At 40.3% G+C, this 15,284-nt stretch overlaps 1 protein-coding gene across 3 annotated transcripts in view; it reads right to left on the bottom strand.

The window, feature by feature from the left end:
- The window catches only part of LRP6 (LDL receptor related protein 6), a 170,282-nt gene that overhangs the window by 31,799 nt on the left and 123,199 nt on the right, over nt 1-15,284 (bottom strand). For all 3 annotated transcript variants that reach the window (XM_018048470.1, XM_018048471.1, XM_018048472.1), the window contains 4 exons: nt 13,857-14,146; nt 12,156-12,382; nt 9,576-9,760; nt 8,609-8,935 (listed from right to left, as the gene is read on the bottom strand). In XM_018048470.1, coding sequence (XP_017903959.1) covers nt 8,609-8,935; nt 9,576-9,760; nt 12,156-12,382; nt 13,857-14,146 — 1,029 coding nt within the window. The remainder of the gene's footprint in view (nt 1-8,608; nt 8,936-9,575; nt 9,761-12,155; nt 12,383-13,856; nt 14,147-15,284) is intronic.

The following is a 15,284-nucleotide window of genomic DNA, read 5'->3' as shown; positions in this document are numbered from 1 at the left end:
AGACTTCAATAGTGGTTTTAGTCTCAGTTCTCACATAATTTAGTCACTTGATCTTAACTACAGCCTTCAACCTCTTGGGGTCGAAATTTACTCAACTAGGTTATGGTTATGCTGTCCTGCTCACTGAGTTGCTGTAAGAATTTTATAACACGAGTAAAAATAAAAAGGTAAGGTATCATGTCAATTGTACAATGTTCTTGTTGTTTAGTCACAAAGTCATGCCTCTTTTACAACCTCAAGGACTGTAGCCCGCCAGGCTCCTCTCCATGGGATTCTCCAGGCAAGAATACTGGAGTGGGTTGCAATTTCCTTCTCCAGAGGATCTTCCTCACCCAGGGACTGGACCCACATCTCCAGCACTGGCAGTAGGATTCTTTACTACTGAGCCACCAGGGAAGCCCCAATTGTACAATACCTGAACAAAAAAACTATAAGACATTATATAAATGTCAAGTAAAAATAGCTATTGCTTATTATCAATAGTGGCAATAATAAATGTGGTGTTAGTACGAATGAAACAAACCCTCATGGGTTGTAGATATATAGGCTTTGTTTTACACTGTGGGGATGTAATGGTTGCAAGGAGAGGGAACCATTAAAAAAAAAAAATAAAGTCACACACTAGTTGATGCCTGAAGTCTATGAAACAGGGAAATGCCGCCGAGACATTTCCCTGTCCCCAGGACTAGGCCTCTGATTACTATGCAGTCATCTTTAAGGAGGAGAGTATCTAGAAAGGAACACCATCTGACAACGCTACCAAAAACTTCAAAGTCTAAGAGTCTTTTTTAAAATCTTCTTTAAAACCCCAAATTATACACTCTTCTCTTGTTGGTCAGTCATCACCTAAATCCAGCAGAATTTTGTCCTTATCAGGGATATAAACACAAATGGCCAAAACAGAACTCCTTGCTTTATCTCCTCCTAAACCCCATTCTTCACAGTGTTACACCTACACCCAAATGTACATCAGTTTAAATCTTGAAGAAATCATTGCTTCTCACAAAGAAACTTGGTATTCACAACCCCGAAATTCTGCTTTAAGTTACCCACTGGCTCAAAGTCCACACCTAGCTTGGAAGATTTAGAAAATATTTCAGTGACTCCACTGAACTCTCCATTGTGTAGAGTCCACAGCATACTGATTTAACAACTTTCAGCAATTTTAGTACAACCAACACCTTAATTAGTAAGAATACATGTCACAACAGAGTAGTTAACAAGTCTCCCATTAAAAAAAAATAATAATTATTTTTTGGCAGTACTACTTCCTTATAAATCAAGAAAATAGAAAAAAAAAAAAAAAGGTCCTGATAGTAAGCTTCCAACAAAATAGCATATTAAGACATACAATGAAACTCAGAAGAAAGACCCCATAGTTTTAGCTGCCTAATTTTCCTGCCTGGGAAATAATTAATCAAATATATATTGGGCTCCTAGTTATGTTTCACTTTGTACTGTTTTTTTCTTTCTTTGAGTCAAATTTTAACCTTTAGTAAAACCTTTAGTAAGCTTTCACGATTAGGTGTTCTAGAAACATAGATGATGACAAAGCCAAATATGGCTCCAAACAAATACTCATTTCAAAAAGTCTATGGATGACATTAATTACAGTTGGCTAAATAGTTCCAGGAGGAAGCCGATGTTTTGACTTATTTACAAAAGGGACAAAGAATATGCAGTTCTGTAAGCCTAAACCCATGCTAATTTATGTCACCTCTAACCACCACCCCCTCGTCTCTTGCAGAAGGCTTCAAAACGGTCCTGTCGGGCTGTCTCAGTGTTGCACTCCCACATGCAGAAGCTGGAGGAGAAGGTGTAAGCAGGCAGGAGCTTTTCAGCTCTCCTCCAAAGACACAAGTGTTCGTCTAAAGCTTAAAGAAAGGTATCACTCTGGTATAAGAACATTGTAAGTGACCAGCCCAAGCCCACCACGATGGACTGTGCTATGTCTGAGCTGTGCCAAAGGCCTCAAGCGGACTTAAGTCCAGGCCGCACCTGTGCAGCTGCATGTGCCCAGAGGAAACACCTTTTCTCAATCTGCACAAAGATGCCACAGAGGCCAACTGCTTCAGTACTGAACACAGGATTACACAATGTGGCCTCCTGCTTCCTCTCTGACTTAATCCCTTTACACTCTGTTCCAGAGACACTGGCCCCCAGGTGTTTCTCCAACATGCCAGACATGTTCCCCTGTGCTTGACAGGTCTTCTCCCAGAGAGCCAGCAAAGCTCATTTCCTCACCTCCCTCAGTACCTGACATAGTGTCACTTTTATGCCAGGACTTCTCTCGTGATCCTATTTAACATCAAGATCCTCCTACGCACCCTTTCCTGCTCATAATTTTCTCCATAACACTCATCTCCATCTACCTCATGATACAGTTTACTTATTTAGTTCATTATCTATCCTGATGGAACGTAACCTCCACAAGGGCAGGGATTAATGTCTGTTTCATTCAGCAATACATTCTTCATTGGCTCAAATAATGCCCAGTGTGGATTAGCTGTTCAGTAAATATTCACTGAAAGAATACACGAGTAAACAAATGAAGAAAAAGCATGAGATGACATCATTAAGGAGAGCCCTGTAGCCATGATTTTGAAAGAAAACAAAATTTTTTCCAAGAACTGGGGGAAAAAAAGAAACAAGCATTCATTTAGAACCTCCAACATGCCACACATCATACTAGATGTCTTCTAGTCCCCCAAATTATTCCACTTTACAGGTGAGCAAATAGGATAGTTAACTAATTTTTAAAGAAAGGTTAAGAAACTGTTCCCAGGTCACAAAGCTGCTGAATGGAAAAGCACCTGTTTTTCCAAATCCTGTCTTGCTTCTTCATTCTTCTACTGAACAATGATTTCTTGAATGACTATTATTTACTGAAAACTATTTTAGGCACCACAGATATACATCAGTTAAAAACACAGGAAAAAAAAAAATTGCTTCCTGGAGTTTACATTTCAATAAACAGACAGTAAGTAATAAACATAATAAAGGTGCTATAGTATATATAAGTAATGAATTACAGTATACCGGAGAGTATTAAGAGTCATGGGAAAAAAAACTGCAGATAAGGGGGACTGGCAACGCGAGACAGGGTGGAAGGAGGACTTGAAACTTTAAATAGGGCAGATTAGGTCTCTCTGGGGAGGTCACGATTAAGTCAAGACATGGAGGCGAAGTATATGCATGCAAATATCTGCAGGAAAACACTCCAAGCAGAGGAGCTACACAGTACCACAGTCCCGAAGCAGCAGTCACTGGCACCTGTGAAAAGAGCACTGAGGCTAGCGTGACTGCCATGGAGAGAGAAAGCACAGTAAAAGCTGCCGTCAGAGAAGCAAGGCGGTGGGGACGCTGCGAAGGAAATCGTGCAAGAACTTGTAGGTCATTAGAAGAACGAGCTTTTCACTCCTCGTGAAATAGGAGCTTTTGAGCAGAGAAAGGCCATGATCTGATTTAGCTTTTGAAACACAGGTCCAGGAGTAAACAACACAACGTTAGAAAACTTTCTGAGGGCAAGTACTTTGTGTTAAACTTCTCTTGTAATCTCCTTTGGGATTTAATACACCTCTGCACAAATATTTAATAATACACGTTACAAAAAAAGAATACATGGACAGGAAGCCTCTGGAAACACTGCTGATCATCTCAGAAACAGCCCAAGACAGACATCAGGGACACTCAGCAGTGATTTCTCATAACCTTCATTTACCACCTAGAACACACTGGTATAAACATCCCAAACAATGACCTTGAAAGGCCTTTCCATATTCTTCTATCTCCATCCTCCATCACTTCTTACCCCTATTTTCTCCTTCCAAAGTCAAACTCCTTTAAAAAAAAAAAAAAAAAGTCTACATGACATATACACTATTATCCCCTTTCTGTGCTCCATTCACTTGTTGATCTATTTCTATCTTTCACTGTTACTTTCCTGAAATTATGTTCTTTCAGGATTATTAACCATCTTGCCCAAATATCCAGTGGATATTTTAGGCCTCACCTTACTCAACCTCTCAGCAGCAATTACAACACGGTCCTACTCTGAAACAGTCCTCTCTCCCACCTTCTGGGTCCTATCCTTTGGCTTCTCTGGCTGCTGCTCTACAATGTCTACTGTGAACTTTCCCTCCTCCAGCAGAGCTCCTGAGGTTACCAGACCCCTCCTTTTCTCCAGACCAGGAACTGGCAAACTATGGCCCACAAGGAAAATCTGGCCTGCTGCCTGTTTTTATAAAAAAAGTTTATCAGAACTCATCCAAGTTTAAAACCACATCATCTGTGGCTGCTTTCACGTCACAGTGGACAGGGCTGAAGAGGTGTGTGAGAGACCATAGGCTTCACGAAGCCTAAATATTCACTCCCTGGCTCATTAAAGAAAAGGTTTGCTGATGGCCAGGTATACAGTTCAGTTCAGTCACTCATTCGTGTCCGACTCTTTGCGACCCCATGAATTGCAGCACGCCAGGCCTCCCTGTCCATCACCATCTCCCGGAGTTCACTCAGATTCACGTCCATCGAGTCCATGATGCTGTCCAGCCATCTCATCCTCTGTCGTCTCCTTCTCCTCCTGGCCCCCAATCTCTCCCAGCATCAGAGTCTTTTCCAATGAGTCAACTCTTCGCATGAGGTGGCCAAAGTACTGGAGCTTCAGATTTAGCATCATTCCTTCCAAAGAAATCCCAAGGTTGATCTCCTTCAAAATGGACTGGTTGGATCTCCTTGCAGTCCAAGGGACTCTCAAGACTCTTCTCCAACACCACAGTTCAAATGTATCAATTCTTCGGCGTTCAGCCTTCTTCACAGTCCAACTCTCACATCCATACATGACTACTGGAAAAACCATAGCCTTGACTAGACGGACCTTAGTCGGCAAAGTAATGTCTCTGCTTTTCAATATGCTATCTAGGTTGGTCATAACTTTTCTTCCAAGGAGTAAGTGTCTTTTAATTTCATGGCTGCAGTCACCATCTGCAGTGATTTTGAGCCCCAAAAAATAAAAGTCTGACACTGTTTCTACTGTTTCCCCATCTATTTCCCATGAAGTGATGAGACCAGATGCCATGATCTTCGTTTTCTGAATGCTGAGCTTTAAGCCAACTGTTTCACTCTCCTCTTTCACTTTCATCAAGAGGCTTTTTAGCTCCTCTTCACTTTCTGCCATAAGGGTGGTGTCATCTGCATATCTGAGGTTATTGATATTTCTCCCAGCAATCTTGATTCCAGCTTGTGCTTCTTCCAGTCCAGCGTTTCTCATGATGTACTCTGCATAGAAGTTAAATAAGCAGGGTAACAATACACAGCCTTGATGTACTCCTTTTCCTATTTGGAACCAATCTGTTGTTCCTTGTCCAGTTCTAACTGTTGCTTCCTGACCTGCATACAGATTTCTCAAGAGGCAGGTTAGGTGGTCTGGTATTTCCATCTCTTTCAGAATTTTCCACAGTTTATTGTGATCCACACAGTCAAAGGCTTTGGCATAGTCAATAAAGCAGAAATAGATGTTTTTCTGGAACTCTCTTGCTTTTTCCATGATCCAATGGATGTTGGCAATTTGATCTCTGGTTCCTCTGCCTTTTCTAAAACCAGCTTGAACATCAGGGAGTTCACGGTTCACGTATTGCTGAACTCTGGCTTGGAGAATGAAACAGCCATTATGGTCAACAAAAGAGTCCAAAATGAAGTACTTGGATGCAATCTCAAACACGACAGAATGATCTCTGTTCGTCTCCAAGGCAAACCATTCAATATCACAGTTATCCAAGTCTATGCCCCAACCAGTAACGCTGAAGAAGCTGAAGTTGAACGGTTTTATGAAGACCTACAAGATCTTTTAGAACTAACACCCAAAAAAGATGTCCTTTTCATTATAGGGGACTGGAATGCAAAAGTAGGAAGTCAAGAAACACCTGGAGTAACAGGCAAATTTGGCCTTGGAGTACAGAATGAAGCAGGGCACAGACTAATAGAGTTTTGCCAAGACAATGCAATGGTCATAGCAAACACCCTCTTCCAACAACACAAGAGAAGACTCTACACATGGACATCACCAGATAGTCAACACCAAAATCAGACTGATTATATTCTTTGCAGCCAAAGATGGAGAAGCTCTATACAGTCAACCAAAACAACACCAGGAGCTGACTGTGGCTCAGATCATGAACTCCTTATTACCAAATTCAGACTTAAATTGAAGAAAGTAGGGAAAACCACTAGACCATTCAGGTATGACCTAAATCAAATCCCTTATGATTATACAGTGGAAGTGAGAAATAGATTCAAGGGATTAGATTTGATAGAGCACCTGATGAACTATGGAGTGAGGTTCGTGACACTGTACAGGAGACAGGGATCAAGACCATCCCCATGGAAAAGAAATGCAAAAAAGCAAAATGGCTGTCTGGGGAGGCCTTACAAATAGCTGTGAAAAGAAGAGAAGCCAAAAGCAAAGGAGAAAAGGAAAGATATAAGCATCTGAATGCAGAGTTCCAAAGAATACCAAGAAGAGATAAGAAAGCCTTCTTCAGTGATCAATACAAAGAAATAGAGGAAAACAGCAGAATGGAAAAGACTAGAGATCTCTTCAAGAAAATTAGAGATATCAAGGGAACATTTCATGCAAAGATGGGCTCGATAAAGGACAGAAATGGTATGGACCTAACAGAAGCAGAAGATATTAAGAAGAGGTGGCAAGAATACATGGGAAGAACTGTACAAAAAAGATCTTCACGACCCAGATAATCATGATGATGTGATCACTAATCTAGAGCCAGACATCTTGGAATGGGAAGTCAAGTGGGCCTTAGAAAGCATCACTACGAACAAAGCTAGAGGCGGTGATGGAATTCCAGCTGAGCTATTTCAAATCCTGAAAGATGATGCTGTGAAAGTGCTGCACTCAATATGCCCTCATGTTTGGAAAACTCAGCTGTGTCCACAGGACTGGAAAAGGTCAGTTTTCATTCCAATTCCAAAGAAAGGCAATGCAAAAGAATGCTCAAACTACCGCCAGGTATACACCTTCTCCCTAAGTGTCCATTTTAAATACTTGCTGGCATTTCTAAAACTTATGCCCCCTTCTTCTCTGAGCTAGAGATTCCTCTATCTAATTACCTATTTAATGTTTCTATTTCCCACAGGAAAATCCACATAAACCTGACTAAAATTACTTTTTAATTGTTCTTGAAAATTAATCTTTCCCATTTATTATCAACTGTTCAAATCAAAAATCTAGGCATCATCCTGCTTCCTCCCTCTTCTCCTTCTTCATATACAATCCACTACCAAGTTTCGTTCATTCAAAATACATCCTGAATCCATCAACATCTCTCTACAACTTCCACCACTTCAGTTCAAACTGACCTGCGTTATCACAGCAGTCTGACTGACTTAGCTGCTCCCACTTATTTTCCTCCTCAAATACAGTCTCCAGAGCAATCAAATCATGCTATACTTTATTCAATTTTCACAGCAATCCTACAATCAAATCATGCTATACTTTATTCAATTTTCACAGCAATCCTACAAGGTAGTTACTATTACTATTCCCACTGTCCAAATAAGAAAAATCAAAAGGCTTAAAAAAATCTCTGACTTGCTTTAAGTAAACACAAACTAATGTGTGACAGAGACTCCAAATCATTCAACTATAAATTGATGTTCTTTCTTTCTCAGAACTAAGCCTTGTGTGAGAACACATTAAATCCTTGCCTATGTGACCTTCTATACTTTCAGGCACAGAATAAAGTAATTTCAGTCATTCATTATATCCAATATCCTACAGCAATTGTTACCTTCTAACATAGTGAACCATACCCTACCTTTCTCCTACAAATCTACTTTTCCTGATCTAATTCTCTATTTCTTTATCGTATCGACCAATTTCTAATTTGTTCTTGTGTATCCAAAAGACATGGACGTTCACACACATGTGAGTCATACATCAGGATTCCCCAAGCCAACAATGTTTTGTCATACACTGTGTCCTGGCATTCCAAGCAGAGTGTGTGTGTGAACCCAGATTCATGGGCTAGATGAGACGACCTGCTACCATTAGCTGGAATAAGGTGGCAAGCACTCACTGTGTTCAGAGCCTGTGCTCTCTAGCTTGCCTCTCCATCTACTTACTATTGTTTCATACTGGCTACATTTACTCATAAGCCTGGCCTCTTGTACACTTACATTTTTCATCTTTCACCTATTCTGTGAATTTCAAAGGATAAGCATATTATATTTTGTAGAGTCTCTTTGTTGTACTATTTGTACTGTTCTTTTCTTCCCTCACATGAATAAATATGAATTATGTCTAGTACACGTGCATGTTCTCTCAAAGAAGCTATGCAAATTTTGCTATTCATGTTTAATCCCCAAGGACAAAATACTTACTTTTCCTATAATATCAATTTTTCCATAACATCAACCAGTTATTACTGAAAAACTTGCACTTTTTCACTTTTAGTCCTTCTCTTTTATACAAACAAATGATCAACTCTGGACTTTGACAACTTCTCCCTCTAGAAAGAATATGAACTACAGTGTTTTCAAAAGCGCGCTTCCTTCTCTAACTTTAGTTTGCATTGAGGAGGGGAATGCAGCTTACCACTGCAAGTCCTGTTGTCAGCATTCAGAGAGTAGTGGGCAGGGCATCCACAAACGAAACCTCCAACTGGCACAGCCAAGCAGAGGTGGGAGCAGTGCCCGTTGCTGGAAGCACACTCGTTCCATCCTGCCTGCCGTGAGGAGTGAAACACGAGGATGTCCATCACATAATCCAAGTGGCCTTGAATGATGGTGCGGTTTTGGCCACTAGTTTTGTTGGCACGCTCAATGCTGCGTCGGCTCCAGTCCGTCCAGTAGATGTAATCTTGGTACTGAGTTAAGCCAAAAGGATGAGGCAAGTCATCTGCTATAACTTCACGGTTGAGTCCTGTTTTCAGAAAGGCAGCAGACAGGGGAGACGCAGAAAGATGTAATATGTGAAAAAGTGAGTCTTGTTGGCAAAGAAAAAGAAAAGGTAACATTTAAAACATTACTTTTGTAAGCAATTTAAAGTAGAAAAATTCCTTCAAAAGCAATTCTTAAACCAGACAAGTCTTCTGAAATCAATCCATCTGCAGTCTGACCCCACAACTCAAACTAATATTGTTTTGTTTTAAAAATCACTGAGTTTGTTTAAACTCATGTAGATGGTCTATTTTGACTGTGGTCTTATTTCCCTCCATAAAGGTCTACAGTTCAACTCTCTTTCCTTCCATAAAAAGATGGAAATGTATATATTTATTTTACTGCTACAAAAAGTCACTTCAGAAATATCCAGGGAGTTATAAATTTCATTTTAAGCCCAACAGTAATGAAATTTCCACATATTAAAGAGATATGAATCCAAGCCCTTGGCCCACTATTAAATAGGATACAATGTGAGACAGAGGATGAACCTAGACATTTATATGAAGTTTTATTAACAGTATCGTATCTAACCTATGGTAAACAGCAGCCACTGATTTTTTTCACAGAAAGGATTATATACTATCCCTCTGAACAACAACAAAAAAAAGAATACAGCTTACCAAGCATATTTGAAGACTCTATTAAGTTGGTGTCCAGGTCTGTCCAATAAAGCCTCCTTTTAGCATAATCAATGGTTAAGCCGTTTGCTCGTCCCACATTGGGAACTAGCGTAGTACGTTCACTTCCATCCATGGCAGCTCTGTCTATTTTAGGTTTTCCACCCCATTCAGTCCAATACATAAATCTAAATTCAAACCAATGGATATTTAACATTTCACTTTTGATTACTTGGGAGAAATGATCATATTCATGTATAGTAACTAAGTAAATTTAAAGAAAATATACACTAAATCAAGGAAATTGGCAAAGCAAAATCAAAGCTATTAATTTTTTTCAATTACATTGGCAGTCTCAACTAAATATTTTTTCTCATATCCTAAAAAGGAAGTGAGTCAGCTTTCCTTAGTGTTTCCAATGAATCTGTTCCATCCAAAACCTAGGAATTGGACACAAACCCATGGTTTCCTTATTGCAGCACTTGCATTTATAAAACTAATATTCAAAAAGAAGATAGCAAAGGATTAAAGTGCTGGTCTCAGAATTTGACTCACTTCAGAACAAAATACATGTATTTCTGAAGACAAGTAATTCGAGTTTTTAAATTTTTAAAGCTTACTTTCTGATTTGTGTAAATCACTCTCCCAAAAACCAAGTTGCCGCAGTACATCAAAGGTACAACTTAACAACTGTGAACTGAACTTTAAAAGCAAAGTTTGAAATGCATTTGGTCACATTGTCCAAGGTAACATACTACTGAATCGCACACATCTCTTAGTGTGTCAGCTGAGCAATGAACACTACTACTACAGTCCCTGTGAATGTACTCTTTTGGGTTTTTCACATTAACTGTAGAGCAACCGCACAGTACAGACTTTTGCAGATGAGGATGACAAGGTCCAACAAGAAATGCAACTGATCTGTCTAATGTCTTCAAGCCAGGCATACGGCAGAGCTAGAACTAGAAGGTAATTCTCAGCCAAATGCCTTTTGGACTGAACCAGTAGTGCTAGTTTCAAGACGCTTGGAATACTGGGTCTAGGAAAGTTCTCCGCATGCCAGGTCTCATCAACTACTCAAAGGAGACATTCATTCACCAGCCCATCGGCTGATGGTTGACTTGGTAGCAATGTATAAACACATTTTTCTGAAAACTCAAGCTGTCTTGGGCTTTGTTTGCATTTGTACTTGTCAGCTAACAGGCACGAGTACATCCCAAGAGCCAAAGAGAAAACAACTGTGGGAGAAACGTCACAGTTGCCAGCAGCCACGTAAACTAGAGTCCTTTGTCCCAACTACTAAATTTATCTGTCTGGTAACTAATAGCCAGAGTAAAAATCACCATAAACTAATCACAACATGTCAGCACAGAGATGGTGCCTTTGGTATGACTTTCTAACTGCATGGCCAGCAAGCTAACCAGGGAATTGACTGATTCAGGGAAACAACTTTGCAATATGGCCATGATCAATGTGCTGCTATGTTCACAAGGTTAACTTCTGCTTTTTAAAATGGAGTTATTCTTCTAAATTCAGCTTTCTTACATGATGGATTTTTTTGTTGCTGTTGTTCAGTCGTCCAGTTGTGTCCAATTCTTTGCGACCCCATGGACTGCAGCACACCAGGCCTCCCAGTCCCTCACCATCTCCCAGAGTTTGCCCAAGTTCATGTCCATTGCATCAGTGATGCCATCCAGCCATCTCATCCTCTGACACCCTCCTCTCCTTCTGCCCACAATCTTTCCCAGCATCAGGGACTTTTACAATGAGCCAGCTGTTCGCATCAGATGACCAAAATACTGGAGCTTCAGCTTCAGTATCAGTCCTTCCAATGAGTATTCAGGGTTGATTTCCCTTAAGATTGACTGGTTTGATCTCCTTGCTGACCAAGGGACTTTCAGGAGTCTTCTCCAGCACCACAGTTTGAAGGCATCAATTCTTTGGCATTCTGCCTTCTTTACAGTCCAGCTCTCAAGACCATATGTGACCACTGTGAAGACTGTAGCCTTGACTATACAGATCTCTTTTTAAAACTTGCTAAATCATGTAAGAAGGATCATCTATCCTTGAAAAACATGTCATGTTGTACATAAATTTATCAGAAAGTTCACTGTTTAATATCGAAGTATCTCCAAGTTTATAATAATAACGAATTATCCATTTTTGAATTAATGAACATTCTAAAATAGAGCCTTTTAATGTAGTTATTTCTTAGCACACATTATTTCAGTGGGTTTACTTTCACAGGTTTAGAATCTGGTATAACTTGGGAGAGAGTGGAAGCAAATAGATTTCATGACACCTTTCAAAAGGCTGTCTACTTAGCATATAAATACAATCATTAATATTTAACTAATAACTCATTTCACTAATTTTTATTCACCTAATGCTAATAATGACAAAAGTAAAATTTAGCTAATTATTTATCCTACATCAGTGAAATCTCAACTAACGATTTTAAGGTAAAACGTTGATTTACCTGTCAGCTCCCCAAAAAGCATGATTTAAAGACATCAAGAATACAATCCATAACTAGGCCATGTGCAATACAGTTGCAAAGAACGGATATGAAAAGCTGTTTACCCTTCAGCGGGGTCCAACGCAAGAGCTCTAGGACTATCTAGGTCTTTCCACACCAAAACTTGTCGGTGCTGCCCATCCAACTTTGACACCTCGATTCGGTTGGTTCCCGTGTCTGCCCAGTACAAGTTCTTCCCAAGCCAGTCTACGGCCATGCCTTCTGGATAATCTAAGCCAAATTCTACCACGTGTTCCAGGGCACTGCCATTCATAAAGGCTCTGCTGATAGTCTGCAGAAATAAGATTAACAACGTCACACGGATTAGGTACCAAACCCTAAGATTTTAAGGGAAGATACAGAAGAGCCAAAGGCACAGTTTCTCAATACAATTCACCTATTTTATGAGCACAGAAAAAAAAACCAAGATGACGTCAACCTCCAATGAACACAACTGCGACCTCAAGTTTTATTGTCAATTCAGGGAGAAATTTTTCAAAGTCTTAAGAACCAGAAATTTATTCTAGTAATACAGTGGAGCGACTCTTCTTATAAAACTTATTATCAGTAATCAAGTGAAAAAGATGTGACCAGAGTATTGTGGACTTTTAACTGGTTGCCAGTTTCCTGACTTCCAACCTGGTGGCTCAGATGGTAAAGAATCTGTCTGCATTGTAAGGGGCCCAAGTTCTGCCTCTGGGTCGGGAAGACTCCCTGAAGAAGGGAACAGCAACTCACTCCAGTATTCCTGCCTGGAGAATTCCATGGACAGAGGAGCCTGGCGGGCTACAGTCTATGGGGTTGCAAAGAGTCAGATATGACTGAGCGACTAACAAACACAGAGCTTCCTAAAGGTGCTTGAGAGTATGCGAAGTCATTGCATTAACTGAGGAAGAGCTCAACAACCTTATACCTTATAAAATGCATATGACACTACTCATATCATTACCATTATAGCTATGAATCACCTAAAAATTAAAACAGTCATAATTTAAGCTATTAATAAAGCTCCTACTTCATAGAAAGTACCATCCTAAGTGCTTGGTGTACATATATTTTCTCATTTAATGCTCACAAAAGCATCTCTGCTTTCAAGATGAGGAAACTCACAAGCCCACATAATAAAGCATTTATTTACTCACTCATTCAACAGATTTTACTGGCCACCATTACAGTCTAACTCTGGCTCTAACACGATTTTTGCATATTAGACAAAGTTTTACATAAACTATCTAAAACAGGTCCAGAAGAATCTGGAAGAAGGAAGAATTATACTCCAGATTTCCTGGTCAAGAGCTCCTCCTTACTGACTCAGTAAGCTTGTCAATATTTATTCTAGGGATGGGAGGGGTGGGGGAGAGAAGGTATGCTGTAACTCATAATTGGCATTTTCTACCTCAGTCAGGTGCCAAAAAATTTTTAATGAATCAACAGTCAAGTCTCTATAAGCCATTTGTGAAGCATACAAGTGCTTATTACTCTCTAGCTGAGGAAAACGTCACTCACGTATTCAAACAGAATGAAGCAGAGGAAGATTATGTCTTGCAGATTTAGAATACTCAAACTATCTTGCACTAAAAACACTAGAGATACTCAACAAAATACTGAGTGGGCCTTCTCCTTGGCTTCTTTTAAAACGTTAGGGGTTTTTGTTGAACTCTTGCCTATTAAGTAATGAAGGAAGCTGGGAACAGCATGAAGACTCAGACATTCTTAAAGCTCTCCCAATTAGTCCCCAGTTTTAATATTCCAATTCTTTGGCTAACCTTGAGTGATATGTCAGTCCAGTAAATCCGGTTGTCTGTCACGTCAAAATCCAAAGCAGAAGCTTCTTTGACACCAGTGAGTGGAATGGCCACATTATTATTATTAGTTTCCAAAGAAATTCTCCTGATGTCAGCTCTTCGTGAAAACAGAAGGAAAGCCTCTGGGACAATGCAGGTCTTCATGTCACTGATGAGTTCAAAGCCAATGGGGCAGGCACAGCGAAGGCCCTGGGGTCTATAGAGGCAGAGATGGCTACATCCCCCATTATCCTCAGCACAGGGGTTGGAACCTAAAATACAAATTCATTATAAAAGGACACACAATTGACATAATCAACACATTTTCAATTTAAATGACTAACATTTGTTTGACAAAGACATAGGATTATGTTTGTTCCCAAATCTAGAGTTTCAGTTCTAATCTCTCAAACAAGTATTATGAGGATTAACAGGGAATAAAAGGCCAGGCAGTGTGCAGGCCTGCAGTCCCAGCTACGCCAGAGGCTGAGCAGGATGGTTCCAGCCCAGGAGTTCTGACTGGAGCTGCACTAGGCTGACTGGGTGTCTGACTAAGTTGGTGGTAGTATGGTGACCTCCCAGGAGCGGTGAACTGGCCCAACCTGAAAATGGAGCAGGTCAGGAAGCAACCATTAGAACTGGACATGGAACAACAGACTGGTTCCAAATAGGAAAAGGAGTACATCAAGGCTGTATATTGTCACCCTACTTATTTAACTTATATGCAGAGTACATCACGAGAAACGCTGGGCTGGAGGAAGCACAAGCCGGAATCAAGATTGCCGGGAGAAATATCAGTAGCCTCAGATATGCAGATGACACCACCGTTATGGCAGAAAGTAAAGAACTAAACGGCCTCTCGGTGAAAGTGAAAGAGGAGAGTGAAAAAGTTGGCTTAAAGCTCAACATTCAGAAAACGAAGATCATGGCATCTGGTCCCATCACTTCATGGCAATTAGATGGGGAAACAGTGGAAAGAGAGGCTGACTTTATTTTTGGGGGCTCCAAAATCACTGCAGATGGTGACTGCAGCCATGAAATTAAAAGACGCTTACTCATTGGAAGGAAAGTTATGACCAACCCAGACAGCATATTAAAAACCAGAGACATTACTTTGTCAACAAAGTCTCCTCTAGTCAAGGCTATGGTTTTCCAGTGGTCATGTATGGATGTGAGAGTTGGACTATAAAGAAAGCTGAGTGCCAAAGATTTGATGCCTTTGAACTGTGGTGTTGGAGAAGACTCTTGAAAGTCCCTTGGACTGCAAGGAGATCCTATCAGTCCATCCTAAAGGAGATCAGTCCTGGTTGTTCATTGGAAGGACTGATGTTGAAGGTGAAACTCCAATACTTTGGCCACCTGATGCGAAGAGCTGACTCTTTTGAAACGACCCTGATGCTGGGAAAGATT

This window comes from Capra hircus, chromosome 5, assembly GCF_001704415.2.
Source record: "Capra hircus breed San Clemente chromosome 5, ASM170441v1, whole genome shotgun sequence".
In the NCBI taxonomy this organism is placed as follows: domain Eukaryota; kingdom Metazoa; phylum Chordata; class Mammalia; order Artiodactyla; family Bovidae; genus Capra; species Capra hircus.
This window is presented reverse-complemented; position numbering and strand designations above follow the sequence as displayed.